Source organism: Terrapene carolina, unplaced genomic scaffold, assembly GCF_002925995.2.
Source record: "Terrapene carolina triunguis isolate 2854851 unplaced genomic scaffold, T_m_triunguis-2.0 Scaffold247, whole genome shotgun sequence".
NCBI lineage: Eukaryota > Metazoa > Chordata > Testudines > Emydidae > Terrapene > Terrapene triunguis.
Window position 1 is genome coordinate 8,892,838 of NW_020664598.1, and position 18,839 is coordinate 8,911,676.

At 41.5% G+C, this 18,839-nt stretch overlaps 1 protein-coding gene across 1 annotated transcript in view; it reads left to right on the forward strand.

Annotated features, from left to right (window-relative positions):
* SLC41A2 (solute carrier family 41 member 2) overlaps positions 1–18,839 on the forward strand; it is a 96,816-nt gene that overhangs the window by 48,942 nt on the left and 29,035 nt on the right. The window contains exons 6-7 of the mRNA XM_026657467.2: positions 10,652–10,799; positions 13,274–13,353. Of these exons, the coding sequence (XP_026513252.1) occupies positions 10,652–10,799; positions 13,274–13,353 (228 nt within the window). The remainder of the gene's footprint in view (positions 1–10,651; positions 10,800–13,273; positions 13,354–18,839) is intronic.

Here is an 18,839-nt window from a genome sequence, read left to right on the forward strand (position 1 = left end):
GGCTCTCCTCAAAAGCCACGTGCCCACTGTACACTAGGGTCAGGGAACACCGATTTCCCCTGTCCCTGCAGCTACTCACCATTTTGGGGGGTTTGTGGCTCATGTGTGCTTGCCTGGAGTCAGCCAGTTAGTGACAGGTATGTGAATAGTGGCTGTGTTTTAAATCACTGGATCAGTGGTCTGTGTGTTGCAAACAATACTGCTTCTGTAAAATGTTGCGTTTTGGCTTCACAGAATTGACCTTGGGAGCCCAGACTCCCTCTTTGTTATCGCCAGCTGAACGCTGCGCAGAATTAGAAAGCGGCCACAAAGAACTAAGGAGGACTTTCTGCGTGAGGTTATGAGACACTCCGCGGCAGAAAAACAGGAATTGAAGGAGTGGTGGGACAGCGAGAAGAGGGACCGAAAGGAGAACGCGGCGTGCCAGAATGAAGCCATGGAGCGGCTCTTAAAGGTTATGGAGCACCAAGCGGACACACTCCAGGTGATACTAGCACTGCAGACCGAGCAGCTCCGTGCCCGCCCTCCGTTGCAGCCGCTGTTGCAAAACTCTTTCCCATGCGCCTCCCAGACACCGCCAACACACTCTTATCAACCTCCTGGCTCCAGTCTGTACCTGTGGCATTCCACTCTTCCCCCATCACAGTCCAGCACTGCGGACTCCCAGTACCCACTGCACTCAACACCCATCCCTCTGCAGTTTAGCCCTTCTGAAGTACAGTACCTGTTGCACTGTACTCCAACGGAGAAGGCTGGATATGATCCCTGGACATACACAAATCCTTAACCATCCCGGGACCCCCCTCCTCCTGGGACTTCCCTTCCCCCATCCCCCTCAGTGCTGATGTGTTTTTTTTTGTTTGTTTCTCTTCTCTGGTTGTTGTTTTTTAATAAAAGAATTGTGTTGGTTTGAAAGCAATCTTTATTCTATTAATTGACAGCAAACAGAGCCCTGCAAAGCAACACATAATTATCTTAAACCTTCATAGTGCATCATCTGCACCAATCACAATCACCTCCTAGCACTACAAGCACTGCACTCCTGAGCATAGCAACAAATATTAGTGGCTTTCAGCTTCAAATTGTTGTCTCAAGGCATCCTTGATCCTTATGGCCCCACACTGCGCTTCTCTAATAGCCCTGGTCTCTGGCTGTTCAAATTCAGCTTGTTTCTTTTTTTGTTTTGTTTGTTTTTTGCTTGGGGCAGCAAAAAACATAGAGCCGGCCCTGCCTCCGGGGTAGAAAAGAGCTCCTGGCTGCATGTATCTCTGACCTCCAAGTTGTCCTCTGCTTCTGGGTCCCCCTCCACATCCTTGTCCAAGATTTCCTCCTCCTGGCTCAGTCCACTCTCGAGTGGCACGCAAGCCACCCAAGTATCCACAGTGGCCTTCGCAATGGAAGTGGGGTTGCCACCGAGTATCGCATCCAGCTGTTTGTAGAACTGGCAGCTTGTGGGCGGAGCACCAGAGCAGCGGTTTGCCTCCCGTGCCTTGTGGTAGGCATTCCGCAGCTCCTTCACTTTGACGCTGCACTGCAGTGTGTCCCAGTCATGGCCCCTTTCTGTTATGCATTGTGAAATCTGTCCATAGTACCATAATTCCTGTGGCTGGAGCACAGCTGGGACTGGACAGCCTCTTCTCCCCAAATGCTGATGAGGTCCAGCAGCTCGGCATTGCTCCAAGCGGGGGATCACCTGGTTTGTGGAACAGGCATGGCCACCTGGAAAGATGCACTGAGACCACTGCACGCATCACTGAGCAAACAGGAAGGGGACTTTCAAAGTTCAAAAGGAATTTACGGGGTGGGGTTGACGGTTGGTCACCTGAGGGCAGGGTAGTAGAGTTCAAACCGATGACCAGAGAGGCAAAAACAGGCATTGTGGGACACCTTCCGGAGGCCAATCGCAGTGCTGTAATCGACCAGGGTGTCTACACTGGTACCGCGGCACTGTAGCCCTGGTGCAGAAAGCTGTATGCCTCTCGTGAGGGTGGTTTTTTTTTTACAGCGCTGCAACTGTGCAGTTTCTGCGTACTAAGTGGCTTGGCAGTGTATACACCTCACGCAGAAAGCTGGTTTACTGCGCAGAAACTTGCCAGTGTAGACAGGGTCTTTGTGTAGAGAGGTCTGCTTCTGTTTTTTGAATGGTTTGTGGTTTTAGTCGTTGTTAAAGTGCCTAGAGTCAAGGCTATATATGTATACATGCAAATCAAAATATCTAGATAAAATAAAGCTAAAAATAACATAAACTGGAAAAATTAATCCATTGACATAACAACGGACTCTTGCTATTCCCCAAATTGCAACAAAATATTGGGCTTTTAAAGTATAAACATGAGCTAGCTTGTGGGCATCATCAAACTGGCCTTAACTCTTTACTGCTTTTTCCTTTGGGAACCACCACTGCTCAACAGTAAATAATGTGATTGTTGCTAGCTGCTCCATAGAATGGTGCTACTCTTCACTTGTTGTCTGTGTTTTGTCTGTCTTCCAAGGATGGAAAATTCTTTTCTGAACCTAAACTTGTTGATTTTATAATAGCCCTGTACATGGCAGCAAGGACTGCTCAACCATAACACTGACTTTCTAATTCAATCTTAAAAGATGAAAAGTGGAGAACTACCATGAGATTAGACCCACCACATAAATGAGGCCTACAATGAGGCCTACTGACTACTAACCTCAAATGGCAGTGTTTTAACACTGTCAGGTTGTCGGCCAGAGTTGCATTTTGTCTGGCTTCCTGGTGACCTTTTTTTCCCCTCAGTCATCTAGGAGTTGAGATTGGTAGGCTATGAACATGTGAATTGCACATCCATCTCTCCCAACTCAGTTTGGTTGTGGACTGGTCATGTTTTTGCCTATTTTTCTACTTTTATGGCAGAATTAAGATTTTATGTTTGTGTAGCTCTTGAAACTATTACTGTGGCTTCTAGGACAGGGGTCGGCAACCTTTGGCACACAACCCATCAGGGTAATCCACTGGCAGGCCGTGAGACATTTTGTTTATGTTGACTATCTGCAGGCACGGCCCCCCGCAGCTCCCAGAGGCCATGGTCCGCTGTTCCCGGCCAATGGAAGCTACAGGAAGCAGCAGCCAGCACATCCCTGTGGCCCGCGCTGCTTCCCACAGCTTCCATTGGCCAGGAACGGCGAACCGCAGCCACTGGGAGCTGTGCCTGTGGACAGTCAATGTAAACAAAATGTCTCGCGGCCCGCCAGCAGATTACCCTGGTGGGCTGCGTGCTGAAGATTGCCAACCCCTGTTCTAGGACCTGGACTGCCTGTTTGAGTGAGAGGAATAGAGTCAACTCGAACTGAAGAAGGCTCAGTGTCATGATGTTCACCAGACTGCAGATTCCTTTTTACAGGCGCGTGCTTAGTCTTAGTCTTAGATTCTAGCTGAGATGTACACAACGCTGGCTTGTGAAGTTCTTCTGATTGTCCTATAAGGCCGAGAATATAGCAGAACTCTAAAAAAGAAGAATCTTGGCCAATTTTAACTGTTCTTTCTCTGCTTCTGCAGCCATCCAAATCACTTGCTTACTGACATTGAGGAGCAAGCTATGTACGTAAATGCTTGAAAGGATGCTCTAGAATACTCAAATGGCATTTCAGTCATTTCCATCTCTCTTTCCTTAGGGCCGCTTCAGAGATACTGCCCTTTTCATGGAACATATAATCAATCTGGCTACTCTTGAGATGACTGCATCTACCTTTGGGTTCTTTGTTATTGTCTTTGTGTTCTCCTTTTATAGGGATATAGAAGGTTTTAATTTGCTGGTGAGGAATTCCTGTCTGGTACATCCCTCACACTGTTACTCTGTCTCATATGAGAATATACTATAAAGCCCTTGGAAGGATTGCTAGAGCTGAATTTCCCAAGAATAGTAATATCTAGCTTCTTATAGTTTCAGGCTTTCAGATGTTTCTTTTGGTAGAGCTTTCCTGAAAAGATTAAGTTCTCTACTTTCATGGGACTGAGAGTCAGGAATGTCTTGGTGTTCTTCATTTCCTATGATTTATTTGTCCTCTACTAGCCTCCTGCCTTTTAGGAAATCTTCTCAACATCCAAGCAAGAAGAAGTAGGAGTGGTAATTTGTCCCATTGTAAAGAACCTCATACTCATCAAGGTAGTAATAAAGTAGGGTGAATTCACTTCTCTGTCTTCCTCTGAATATACTGTCCTTCCCTACAACCTATTAGGCTGACTGCAAAAATTTACTGAAGCGAGGTTTAAATTCCTGGCCTCCATTAGCATAGGGAGAATTGTCTTAGGAGGAAGAGACTGTGAGGGGAGAAAGAACTAGTGGTGATTGCATACCTTTCTGCGGAAAGGAGTGGTCCCACTTTTGATTGATCGTCCTGCTCTGTGATAGGAGGGACTAAACATATGTTGTCTTTGTCACGATGCTGGAGCAAGTGCCACCATGTTTTGGTCACACAATGCTATTGTGAAGCATGATGAGAATGATGATACAATGCAGAACAAATATAGAGTTGGGTGAAGTCTTTTTACTTGGAATGCTTCATGGAAACATAATAATAAGGGTGGGTTTTTTGTGTTTTTGTTTTCTGAGAATTAATAAAGTGAAAACTCTACATGGTTTCAAGGTTTCATATGAGTTTTTCAGAGATGGACCCATCAAGACAATATATTTCAATATAAATCCTCTTATATTGGATTTTATATAATAAAAAAGTTATGTCTTCAGCTAACTAAGGGGAAATATGCCCGTGTGTCTAGACTGATATACTTTAAGTGAGATAATTATCAGATAGTAAAATTTCTCGTCAGACGCTTATGCTTGTTAAAGCATTTAATCAGCTTTGGGCTAGCCTTCAGTACCCTGCCACCTTAAATGCTTAGAACCCCTAAGCCTGCTAAGGCTTTGTCTACACTAGACAAATGAGTGGTGTTATAGAACACATTAACTAATATTTTAATTGTTCATATGATCAGTTAAAGGTAGTTAAATAGTGCTGAAGCTCTGTATTCTGATGAAGAAGATGTACTACTTCACTCCTACTGACTACCAACAGGTTAGATTAGCTGCCTCGATCAAGTATAAATTATTTCACATGAGTAGTAGCACTGCCTTTTGGAACACTAGAGGGCTCTATAGGATCATAATTGGGAATACAGTCTGTACTCTTTGACTACAAAATTTTTAGTATGCAAATGGTTTGAAATTCTAACACCTAATTTATTAAAGTGAAAAGTGTATCTGTGTTGTTGAAGCTTTGATAAATTCATTTTTCAGGATTTGGAAACTCTGTTTATAACCTTCAGAAAATAAGGATTTTCCTCACAGAACTTTGTTAATTCCAAAAAAATACATGTACACTTCCTGGTGCTATTGTGAACTTCAAAAACACTGGCTTTTCTCTTGTTAAAGATAGAAAATTCAATAATGTCTCTTAACCTTCTCAAATCTATATTAAGAAGACAAATTACATTGGCCCCTATTATCCTATGAAGATTTTTAACTGTACTGAGAAGTATAGTATGTCCAATGATATTTGTCCAATAAATGTTGCATTTTTTTGAGTGGCATTAGATTTATTTTTCAAGTCACTGTAGATGTGCTGCACACTGGATAAATGTGAAGTGTATGTTTCTTGTAACGGAAGGCTGATTGAGATCACAGTTTTCGTGAGGTGGATGAATGAATGCATAGAATAAATGAGGGTTCATATGAAACTTCTTTGGGATCCTTGTACACTCTTCTTTAGCTAAGACTCATTTCACCATGTAATCTAAGTACTAGACAACTATTTTCTTTAGTTACTGTGTGTTTCTTTTTCTTCTTTCTCTCCGATGGTGGTACTTTTTTCTTCTTCTTTTCCCTTGCCCATTGTGGATTGGCCATGCAGGGAAGATGGCACTACTATAAAAGGGCCTCATAGAAGAACTGGGTCTTGAATTCAGTCCTGAACAAGGTCAGACTCTGTCTGAACTCTTCTAGTAAACTGTTTCATAGCTAGAGTCTCTCAACGCTCAGAATATTCTGCTCTCTATTTCCAAAAGTCTGAATCTGGACCTGAGTGGCTGCACTTTCATTGTTAGAGCATCATAGACATTCATTCATAATCCATCATGACAGTCTCTGAGATACCTTGTCTAGCCTATTAAATGCCTTGTGTATTTGGACTTCTTATTAAATAGATAGGTAGCCAGTGGAATTTAGAGTATTGGTAGTGGGCAGCCACTTGCTTTAATTTTTGGACGGTCTTTGCCTTTAAGCCCACGTAGGTGAGTTGTAGTAGTCTAGTCTAGAGCTTGAAAACTGACTAATATGAAGCTGAGACTGCCTTATCATTTGCCATGACCATCTTAGCAATATAGGAAGGGCAAGGAATTGAAGTGTGTGTGAATACTAAAAGGTGGGGAGTAAGGGTAGGATTTAAAAAGCACTGGCCTAATTCTATTTCCTATTTCACTGTTGACTTCAGTGGGAGCAAAGTTAGGCCAGTTTTGAGCGCCCTTCTGAAGTTTCATAATGCTTTTTGATTAATTGGATATAAACTTTATATGACAGCCTGTGTTGATTTGTATAGTTGTATATCTGTTCCATACAGTTGTTGTTAACTTCAAAATTTACTCAGTTCAACCTGTGAAAGCATTGATCGCCAGCTGTGGGTTAGTTTGGCTTCTTGAGATTTGTGAGGCAGCCCCTGCAGCTGGCTATTTACACAGCATTTTTGAAATATTACTGTCGTCTTGTATTGCAGAGGGAATCTATATTTGTTTGACTGTAGTTCGTTAATCATTTTCAACAATAGCTCAGGCTCTAACTCTAGAGTTTTTCTTTGTGTTGTCATCATAGGATAGCACTGTGGTAGTGTTAGATATTTGTATGTAATTCTAATGTACTATTTTGAAGTATTAATATTTTATTTGAAAAGAAAACATTTGATCATTCTTATTTAGTATTCTTTATGTAATTTTCCTAGTTAATTTTAAGGGTTATTTCACCTGTGAGGAACCTCTCTTTACCTCTGCACCTTTCAAAAGAAAGGATCTATACCAGATACTTTACTTTGAGTGGGGAACTGGGGAGGTAACTACAAACAAACAAACAATTTCTTTATCCACTTTCCTTTGAGAACTGCTTAAATCTGTCTCTTCCTTTCCTAATGAACATGTTCCAACAGGTTCATATATTTGTTTATTGGGTTACAATGATTGCTTTATTTTGTTATAGTAAATAAGTGGCTTCATTTTAGAGTTTTAGTTGCCTTTAGAGTGTGTGTGTGTTGTTTTTGTTTTCAAATTACATGTTGTCCAAGGCTGTGGGCTAAATGTTTTTGTGATACAAGCAAGAGGCTTTCATGATTCATTAGGGTATCTTTTCTCTCTGCTAAACGTTGTTGTCCTTTTTGTTACTGTTAGTGTTTTATTATACAGTGCATCCTTATTAGCCTGTGGACTTTATCTTCTACACAAAATGGGCAGCCACTCGGCATCCCTTAGCAAAGAGTTTAACCAGCAGAATATCTTAGAAATAAGTGACTTCATTAGGACTTCATTATTCTTACAAAATATGCTATAGTACAGAAATTCCCTTGACTGTGTCCCACAAACCACTACTTGGGTGGAGGGAGGGTGTCTGCAGAGAGAAACAGAACAGATGGAAGGGGCAATGGAATGAAGAGCAAAATTAGACAGTGTGATTAACTTTTCAAAAAGGACACAACATTTATTGCACTAAAGACTTTCAAAAATACATACATTACTACTTTTCCATGTAAGCAATTTCTGTAGTAGTCACAGGAATTTTATGTGATTGCAAGTGGGGGGAGAGGATCCTAATATGACATACAGATGAGGAGGTGATTCACAAAAAATGTATTTTACGGTGTGATCCACATGATGAAAAAGTTGAAGAATCTCTGCAATAGTACATTTCTCTTTATGAAGTATTATTAAAACTAAGCTACAGTGGTTAAAAAAAAAGGGACCCAATACTGTGTGATTTGTGATTCATTATCTTTCCTTTTTATTTTTTAGTGGTAATTGTTCTCTTACAGTTTCACAAAATTAAGTATTTGGAGCATGTAGCCAAGAGCCGGCTCACTGACGCGGCGCCTCCTGCTGGTCAGTCCAGCAATTAGCTCGTCCAGCTCAGGAGCGCCCTCCTCTGGCCAGTTTCTTGCCCTCAGTTACCTTCCTTGTTGTCTCCAACACCCCTGGCCCCGTGTTCCTCCCGGATCTCGGTGCCCCATATCTTGGAGTGCTGCCCCACAGGGGAACTCCAACTCCCCTATACCCACCTTGCCTCAGTCGCTACTGCTAGTCGTCATCTAGCCCCTTCTCTCAGGGGCAAACTGCAGTCTGAAATGGCCACTCATCATTGGCAAGGGGGTTGGACCTGCTGCCTTTTCTTGGCCAGGCAGCCTCCCTGCAGCCCTAGTACCTCCTCAAGCCTTTGCTGCAAGGCCGCAGCCTGGGAGGTCGCCAGGCCAGAGCTCCCCAGCTCAGCCTGCCCTTTCCCAGTACTGCTCTGTCCAAGGTACCCCTGTCTCTAGCAGGCAGCTAAGTCCTTCTTGCTCCACTGCTGGAGCAAGACTCACTTCCTTCTCCCTAGGAGCCCTTCTTATGCTGGCCCAGATGGGCCCTGATTGTCTGCCTCAAGCCCACTCCTGATTGCTTGGCTCCCTGGGGCAGCCCTTTCCCCAGGCTGTTTTTAACCCCTTCCAAACTGGAGCAGGGTGACTGCCCCGCTACAGAGCAGATCTCCCAAAGAACTTTTGAAAATAAATTCTATTGAGAAACAATAGAACTATTCAAACACAATTTTAATAGTTTTAAAATATTGATTCAGTAAATGAGTTATCATTTGACTTCTGCAGACTCGTCCATGAAACTGACAACTAGACAGCAATTGACACACAAAAAACCCCAAAGGCTGGCAAAATTGCAGCCTGTCTGGCGTATATAACTTGAGAACACATTTATTTAAAAATGTCTCTGCTCTGGGATATTTCTTGCATAATGTTTAATTTTTCACTATGTCTGATGATCTTCATTATTTGATATTGATGAATCATTATGGGGTTTTTGTTGGCTGTTGTTTTGAGATGATGGAATATCAAACTTTCTTTAGGTTTTTGTCCCTAACTCTTTTGTGACAACTCTTTTTTTCCACCTTTGCAATTACTTATTATCTGTTGTGCTGCTATGTTGGTATTTGCTCCACAAAGTTTTTCTTGATCCTGTGTTATGACCTGAATGCTTAGGGATGTCTAAACTACCAAAAAAAAAAAAAAAGACCCACCATAGCAGCCAGTCTCAGGGTCCAGGTCAACTGACTGAGGCTTGCACTGTGGCGCTTTTTCTCTCACATCCTGAAACACTACCGTGGCAGCAGCATTTTTGAAACTCTTTCAGAACAGATTTTTTTCTAAATGCCACCAAAGTAGTATTTGCTTGAATTGAAAGGCTCTGCAATAAGAATCTTGATGTTCAGGGATTTGATGTCACACTGATAAGTTATGGTGCTTGGGTGAAGTCATACCTATAAACTGATAATCTTCTATTTTGCAATGTTTTACATGCAGTTACATTAAAAAAATTTGCACATTCATTCAAAACTTGTTAGGGATAATTTTTTTGCGCAAATTCTGTACATGTGGGCAAAATACGGCCAGTTGTTTAATACTAAATAACAGTGCTATATTTTTCATAAGATTAAGCATATGCAAAATAGTATTGGGGCATTACTGTGTAATTTACATTTATTTGCCATTAAGTGACATACCATTATTTATGTTGTTGCTGCATTAGGAAATATACCATCAATGGGACAACTCATGTGGGGAAGGACTGCAGGACTGAGTCCTAAACTCATTTATGGAGAAAAACTGTACTCTTTCTATGCAGACAGACTACAGTTTGTATAAGCAATTCTGCTTTATAAATATATTACCTTACTGTGGAGTCCTTGTTCTCTGCTGTTTTTCTATGAATTATGATGCAATTTTGATGAAATTGCTGCTGTTGTATTTTTAAGCATTACACTGTGCAAGCTGGTTATATGTATTTTTAAAATGAGCTACTCAAAGTAAAAACAAAAGTAGGCATTTTGGTATTCTGCTCAGAACTGTCCTAGATATTTAAAACCTAGCATGATTGATTTATATGCATAATATTAAGCACGATGATTTAATCAGTTAAGGCTTGCTATTTCTGTAGAGCTTACTTTGCAATCTATTGTTGGGGAGGAGGAAGACTGTGTTCTTGTTTGTTTGTTTCAGTTGAATTAATAAATGAAAACTTGATTTCTGCTTCTTTACAAAAATTGAGATATGCATCAGAAAGTTTGTTCTATTTTCCAGGTCTTCTTTATCTTCTCTAACATAGATACACAGTGCAGTGTTTACACTTAAAAAAAAAAAAACCCTCCCAAAACAAATCACTACACTGCACACATGATTTGTCCCCTGGGCAAAGGATGAAAGAAGAAATGTATGTGATATTAATCATGTCACTTAATGCTCTACTGGAAGACACTCGGATACTATGGTGATAAGGACAGTATAAAAATGGATAATATGTAGAACAGAATTCCATGTTAAAGTTTAAATTCCTTAGGGGAAAATTTGTAGGAACCCCAAAAAGGCTAAATCAATGTTTGTTTTTTTATTTTAGAGACATATTACTATATATCTCCTTTAGTTGGTGCCTTTTTCTTGGCTCTGACTCCTATGTGGATTGTAATAGCTGCCAAACATCCAGCTACAAGAACTGTTCTCTATTCAGGGTGGGAGCCTGTTATAACTGCTATGCTTATAAGCAGGTAAGTAATTTTTTTAAATTGTTTCACTGTGCTCCCCTGTCTGAATCTACCTGTTGTCCCTGTCTTATTAACCCCCCCAAACTTCATTAATGCAGAGTTAAAATTGTTCAGTGATGCCTTATGCCCTTCCAGAATGTGGAGAGTGGCTAAACTTAAATCTCTGAAAACCAGGATATACTTTACAGAGTTGAGGTACACCTTACCCCTGCAATGTATGCAACCTTAGTTCTGACCTCCTAGAGCTGGCAGTAGCCACTGAGAATGTTCAGTAACAGGGAGGGATAGCGCAGTGGTTGAGCATTGGCCTGCTAAACCCAGGGTTGTGAGTTCAATCCTTGAGGGGGCCATTTTGGGGTCTGGGGCAAAAATCTGTCTGGGGATTGGTCCTGATTTGAGCAGGGGGTTGGACTAGATGACCTCCTGAGGTCCCTTCCAACCCTGATATTCTATGATTAACAAACTACTAAAGGAAATGGTGGATTTTTCCATCTCTCTAAATCTTTAAATCAAGATTGAATGCCTTTCCGAAAGGTTTGCTTTAGTCAAATACAAGTTGTTAGGCTCAAAACTTGAAATTGTATGGACTAGATAATCTAATGGTCCCTTCTGGCCTTAAAATCTATGAAGCCACAATTAGTAGAGAAGAGGAAGGACTAAGGGAATTGTGTCCATTGTTATGTTGTGTTCCACAGATTTGGATTCCAACAGTTATTTGCATGCATGCCCTTGCATTCACTGTGTTAGGTGTAGCTGTGTTGAATGGTAGAAGGATTAGTTGGAGCGGCTTGCAGATCTGTGACTGTGCTGTGAACAGAGGTGCATACAGTATGTACCTTGAGAGATGAAGTATGCCTCATTTCAGCACTGAATTTTGTGGGTTTTCTCAGTAGCAGTCTTCTTGCCATGGGGATTGTCAGCAGTTTGGTGGCATACATCAGTGGTCCTCAACCTGTTTTCATTTGTGGACTCCTAAAAAATTTTGAGTGGAGGTGTGGACTCCTTTGGAAATCTTAGACATAGTCTGAGGACCCCCAAGGGTCTGCGGACTACAGGCGGAGAACTACTGGTATGCATGACAGTAGTCTCCAAGGCTTAGTGAAGGGTAAGTAAAGACAATGTCTCAGAAGGATTCCCCTGGACAAGGGTGAAGAGGTGGTAACATTCAGCAAGACTGGGGTTGTTTGTGTGTTTTAGGCTCTCGGGTATGTCTGTACTGTGGTTGAAGGTGTGATTGCATCTTGGGTAGGCCTAGCCAAGGTGAACTGCTAGCAGGGGTATAGGGCTGTTTAGCTGGTGGGTAAAATTGAAGCGCCAGGTCTTCTTTTACCTTGGGATAGTTCTACATGTTAGTTACCTCATGGTAAAAAAACTCATCTTTATTAGCAGTGAAGACAAAGCCTGAGTTGCACAGAACAAAAAGAAATGGCGGGAGAGAGGAGGAGCAGCAGCAAAGCGGGGAAGGAGACTCCTTTTCAAGCCTGAGCTGTGGGATCATGGTTGTGGGAATGGCAACGGAGAAGGAGCTCAGTTGCCTGTGATGAAATGGGTACAAGCTCCCTCCTCAGGTCCTCCTACTTGTTGCTCTGGCCCTTTTGAACTGCAGCAATTATGGGCTGGATGTTTATGAAGAGGGAATTGAGGGCTGGAGGAAAGACTGGCCTGTGGGCCAAATGCTTGACAGCTCTGCAGGAACTTAAAATTTGCCAGGGATATAGTGCTCAGGTCAGAAGACAGGATCTGTTTTTGTCTATATCTTGTTTGTAACTAGAGATCTGTGTATTGTATGCTTACAGTGGAGGGAGGTGCAGCTTGTTTTGGAAGCATGTGGACTGTGACTGGAGCATTCAGAAAATAAAGGGACAAGTCCTCACTGACTGGGCAGGGACTGTCTTATGCTATGTTTGTATGGTGCTGATCTCCATCGTTGCCTCTAGGCAGTCCTATAATACAAATAATAAACAGTGCTGGTAATTCTAATGTATAGCTAAAATAGTAATTCTCTATGATTTATAAATCTGCTAAATCTGAAAGGATTTTCACAAGACATTGAAAGACACCTTTTTGACATTAGCACCTCCCTCTTCCAAATATCTGGTTCCTATTTCAAACCTCTCAGGTGCAAAAACTGTTTTTAAAAGGAGCATTGATAAAACTGTGTGTTTTTCACTAATAATCTCCTCAGGAGCAGTGGAACTGTATGCTCAAACTTTCCTTTAAAAAGGGGAGGCGGGCGGGAGGGACAGTGAGAGAGCAACCAAGCATAGAACATTTTCAGGTCACTTTTTGAATAAGTGTTACTAAGAATTTTGAATACTTAAAGATTGATTGATAGAATTTGAAAAATAAATATTGGTGCACCTATTTGCTTTGTTAAAAGAATTTTGAATACTTAAAGATTGATTGATAGAATTTGAAAAATAAATATTGGTGCACCTATTTGCTTTGTTCTAAATGTTGTACTTTATATTTTTCAGCATTGGTGGCCTTATTCTGGACACAACTGTTTCTGATCCTAATTTGGTTGGGATTGTTGTTTATACTCCAGTAATCAATGGTAAGGCTGTAATAGGATTATTTTAGAATAAATATCAACAAGTCTCTATACCTGTTTTATAAAAGATCATTACACTAAAGTTCTGCTGCAGTGGGTGGGTATCTACTACATTAATTTTAAGTTGTAACTTTGGTGTCAGAACAGGGTAACTTAAAATAGTAGCAGTGACTCCTGGTCATATGTACCAGAAACATCGAAGTGCATGTGAGAGAGAGAGGAAAAACAGGAGGCTAGTAGTACATATTTAAAGTTTGTGTAAGAAAGGGGAAAAGTTGAAAGAAAACATATTCAAATACTGTTTTGAAATTATTATGACTGTTAAATATAGGATTCCAAGATGTAATTCTTCAAGGGTTTTCTCTTGGACATATGGGGCAAATTTTCAAAAACAGTCGCTTAAACTCCATCTCCAAAATATGCAGGTGCAAGTATTAAGTGGTAATAATGCAGGCAAAATATAGAAATCATAGAGCAAGTTGAGTGTTGGTTCGTATGCTTGCCTATATGTGCAATTGCATGTACAAATCAAACATTTTGCAGCCATGCAGATATATATTTGTGAACATTAATTAGGTCCATGAATTAAATGTGGATATTTCCTAGATTCTTGTCTCTGAATTAATTCTTTAAGCATAGATGTGGAATGTTGGATTAATTTGTCAGCATATTAAAGTATTTTTTAAAAATAAAATGTCTTGTAAGTCAAGCCCTGCACAGAAACAAAATTTGTATCCGCATCCGATCTGTGATCCACAAACATGGTCTGCGGATGCGGATATCCGCAGATTTGTACTCTACGTAGGCTCTACTTGTAAAAAATATATTTATTTTCTAGTTCCTTTAAACATAAATACACCTCTACCCTGATATAACGCTGACCTTGGGAGCCAAAAAATCTTACCGCGTTATAGGTGAAACCACGTTATATCGAACTTGCTTTGATCCGCCGGAGTGCGCAGCCCCGCCCCCCCAGTGCACTGCTTTACTGCGTTATATCCGAATTCGTTATATCGGGGTAGAGGTGTATTGTGATAAATCTCTGCTCATTTCCATTCATAAAAATATACAAAAGGGAGCGTAAGATTCTTAGGGCTGGTCTACACTACAAAATTAGGTCAGCTTAACTACATCGCTCAGGGCTGTGAAAAATTTCACGTCCTGTGCAATGTAGTTAAGCCAACCTAAGCCCTGGTAGAGACACCTCCAGATTGATGGAAGAATTTTTCTCAGAGAGGTGGATTTACTACAGCGATGGATAATGTTTCCTCTAATTTTTTCATCCATGTGCGGAATGAATTTTTGTATGTGCACCAATATTGAGATAATGTGTGGATGTGCGCCACCAGTAGAAATTAAAAACCTAGATATAATATATATTTTTAAAAAGTTATCATAGGGATAATTACTCCAGCCAAGACAGGTTAGGCATTTTAGAACTCACTACTCAAAGAATTAAATTTAAGCATAAGAGAGAAATAAAATTATGAAATGCATAGACCAGTCAAAAAAAATAAAATAACAGCACTTTGAAAGAATAAAATTACAGAGCATATATGTGCGTTGCAGGAAGTACCAAGAAGTAACAACAAAATAATACAAGTTTGTGTTGGGAGGTGAGTGTAAAAGAGACAGTGTGTGTGTGAGAGAGAGAGAGTGTGTTTTTTTGTGTGTGAGAGAGACAGAGAGACTGTGTGTGTGAGAGAGAGAGAGAGAGAGACTGTGTGTGTGTGTGTGTGAGAGAGAGACAGAGAGAGAGAGACTGTGTGTGTGTGTGTGTGAGAGAGAGAGTGCGTGTGTGTGTGTGTGTGAGAGAGAGAGAGACTGCGCTGTCACTTTAAGCAGAGCGACACTCACCAGTCTGAAAGCTTGTTCAGACACAGCAGCAGCCGCCAGCAGCTCCGTCTCACTCCCTAGTGCTGTTCCCCCCTCACCTCCACTGCTCTGTGGAGATAGGGTACATGAGGGGAGGAGGGGGACACCCTGACATCAGTGCCCCTCCCTTTCCCCTCCCCACTCTGCACAGCAGGCAGGAGGCTCCCAGGAGCAGCTGGCCAGGAGTTCCAAGGCAGAGGGCAGGAGCAGCGCAGCAGTGGGGGAAGGGCACCTGAACACAAGTCGTCATTGCTGAGGATGTGTGCGACTAATAATCAAGTGTGCGGCACTTGATGGACTGTTGTATGGCCACACAGGCGTGCAGCTTAGAGGGAACACTGGCAATGGACGAACCCTTTCTGTCGTTTTAGTGTTTATGCTACAGCGCTGCAGTTGTGCTGCTGTACCATTTCTAGAGTAGACTTACTCTAGATGCCTTTGAATTAATAAACAAGTGAAAATCAGTATCTAACCCATTAACATTCACTTCCTCATTCCCCAAAAAACTCTACCTTCAACACAACTATCCACCTGAATTTCAGTTCCCCTTTCAAGGGAGCTGACTTTCAGAGGATCATTGCTCAGCATTTTTCTAAAAACCAGTTCTTTTTTAAGGTTTTTCAAGTTCGGCATCCAAAATCACATCACTTCTGAAAATCTTGGCCTTAATTGTTTTTCCTGTGGTGTGTGGCTGACAAGCTTCTTGATTCTGGACCTTTATGCAACAAGATCCTGGAATTAATAAGCACCAGAGATGACAGAGCTTTATAAGGCACCCACTGCTTACTATAGTGGCAAGAAACTATAATAGCTGAAGGCTTTGAGGCAACTGGACTATCAGCTAGAATTCTGATCAGTATAACAAAACATTTAAGAGTCTCCTAGCAGACAGCCTTGTGCCAAGTGAAAGTCTTATGTCAAAGAACTAACATCCAGCTTCATCAAGCTTTCACAGTCTTTGCAAAAGTACTGATGGAATACTTCCAACTATCTGTGTAGAACAGTAGTTGATTTTGGAATGGTGAGGTGGAGAACAGGCAATATATTTGTCTTAGTTACATCCTTGCACTGAAGTGGAACACTGCATCAAGACCGCCACAGATGAGTCCCTCCACTAATGTGTCCCTACACTGGGCAGAAATGCTAAAGAGCTGCTGACAGTGGTTGCCACGACAACCTCTGTCAATGTATCAAAAGCACACTAAGAAGAAAGGCCAATAGGTCCCCATGGCAACCTCTCGTGTATCGTGAGGAAGATTTGGCAAAGGTTTTTGTGTCAGTTTCCCTCCTTTGGCAAATCAGTGTTCATTAAGGAGAAACATTGGCCTGACAAGAAACCAATGATTGTTTAAATTAGTATTGCAAAGGCATTACGCATCAATGTTCTCATTTCAGCCAATCTCTGAGACTTGAGCATCCAGTACTCCAGATGTGCAATATGAACTGAGTTTTCCTGCAGTTGAGCTTCCAAGCTAAACAAAGTGTAATTGGGGAGATCCCAATTTTTCAGTTGATGCCACCTGTGTTAAAGTGAGGTGTAAAGAAGTCATGTTGTACCTTGATATAATCGTAACCTATGCTTTCCCCTTTTCTGGGCCTTGGACGCCTCACAGGCTTCTTCTCTTTGAAAGAATTTGAAGGATGTGACAGCATCACCTCTGAGGTGCCATAGCCATCTGAGTCCATACTGACTATCCAAGTACCTGCTTGCTCACCTGGGATACTGGGAGTGTATAGGAGTGCAGATATTGAGGGTTTGGGCTCAAAACCATATTTCTACCTACAAGAATGCAATACATTTTAGATTTCACAGGAGGTTTCACCATACCTACATCTACAAAAGTCTCATCATGCTATGAGAAATTTTCACTTGGGTGCTGTCCAACTAAACCACTAGATCTTAAAGTCCCCTTTTCTTCTGCAGTAGTTCAGGACAGATAGTTCTTGACAAGATTGGGAGTTAGCTGGAAAGATTTGCCACAGTCAGTAGTTTCAGCATAGCAGTTGAAACAGATAAATTCCATTGTAGATAGGTCCTTGTACCACTTTGAGTGGAAGTTGATAAGGTAGGTGGTAACTCTTAGTTCCTGTGGGAGCTCATTCCATAGTTTGGGACCAAACACTGAGAAGGCTCTGTTTCCTGCAGAGACTACCTTTACTTTTGTGGTAGAAAGTTTGAATGTGACTGAGGAGCAGAGTTGTTGACCAGGGTCCTCATCCCAGACCGTTAGGCAGTCTTTTAGATATCCTTGGCACAGACTAAGGACCAAGACCTTGAATTTGAGTCAACATTTTATTGGAAGTCAGTGTAGAGAGTGGCGGACAGATCTGATGTGCTCATGGTAGCCTGCATTGCTGAGGAGGTGTGCAGCTACATTGTGAATTTGGTGTGGAGTTGGTGATTCCTAAGGGCTGATGGCTTTGTGCTCAGGTATATTGCATTTTAGTCCATCCAGGAGGTAAGGAAGGCATGTATAATTGAGGCCATGTAATCATCCACTAAGATGAGACTGAGTTAGCCTAGTCAATCAGAGGTGGTAGAAAATGTTACTTGTAGATGCTGCTATGTGAGAGCTTAATGTCAGTAAATTAATCCAGGAATCTATTTAAACTGCAGACTGAATTGACCAATTGATGGGTGGGTACCTGCAAGCAACGGAGACTGCATAATGGCAGCCAACTTCTCCACCTGGATTTCCTTTGCCCACGTCATCACCTTTTGTCTTGCTTGGGTTCAGCTTCAGCCAGATGTTCTGCATCCCTACGTTGATCTTGTCCAAGCACTGAGCCATCTTGGTAGTAGTGATATAGTCATATATAGTGAAGGATAACTAGAGCAGTTGGCATTCATACTGCTGGCACTTGAGTGTGTTCTCTTACCCTACTCCCCCTAGTAGCTGTATGGAGATATTGAAGAGGACCAGAAATAGAATTGATCATTGTGGGATCTTGCAGATGAGGGGTCTGTTGGCAGAGGTGCAGTTTCCCAAAAGGTGCAACTTGCTTTTGGGTGCATCCCAATGTTTATAGAACCCAACTGATACATTTCCTTTATACCACCTTGGTGGATTCTGTTGTCTCACTGTAGTGGGTCACACAAGCTTTCATGGTGTAAAAATGGCAACCTATATCTGAGATGCATTGGCAGGGAGTCAGTCCAAAATAGTAAAATAAAAAGTGGATTTCCAAATTTCTCTGATTCAGAATTCAGCATCCAAGAATATGTCCACAGTGGTATTGTGGACATATACTAGGTGGGTTGATACACCACCATTGTATATATCAAGGGTGGCATCCCATTAAATGTCTTTTAAAGGCTACGGCCGTCTAAGTAAAACTATGCTTCTATTTAAAATGGTACCTTCACACAAGTTGACTGTGTGAAACCTTCATTTACTTTCCCCCTTTTTAACATCCTCTGAGTAGTGATTGGACTTCATAGAGCTTTTTAATTGCTAAGAATGAGTCTGTTATAACATCTCCCTTCAGAAAAAGGTTATGTATAATTCTTGTTCTCCTGAAGTTATTGGGTTCATTGATTCTCTCTCATCCACTTCCCCAAAGAGTTGGGGGAATATGTTCCTTAAAACCTTCTACCTCTTTCTCAAAAATAA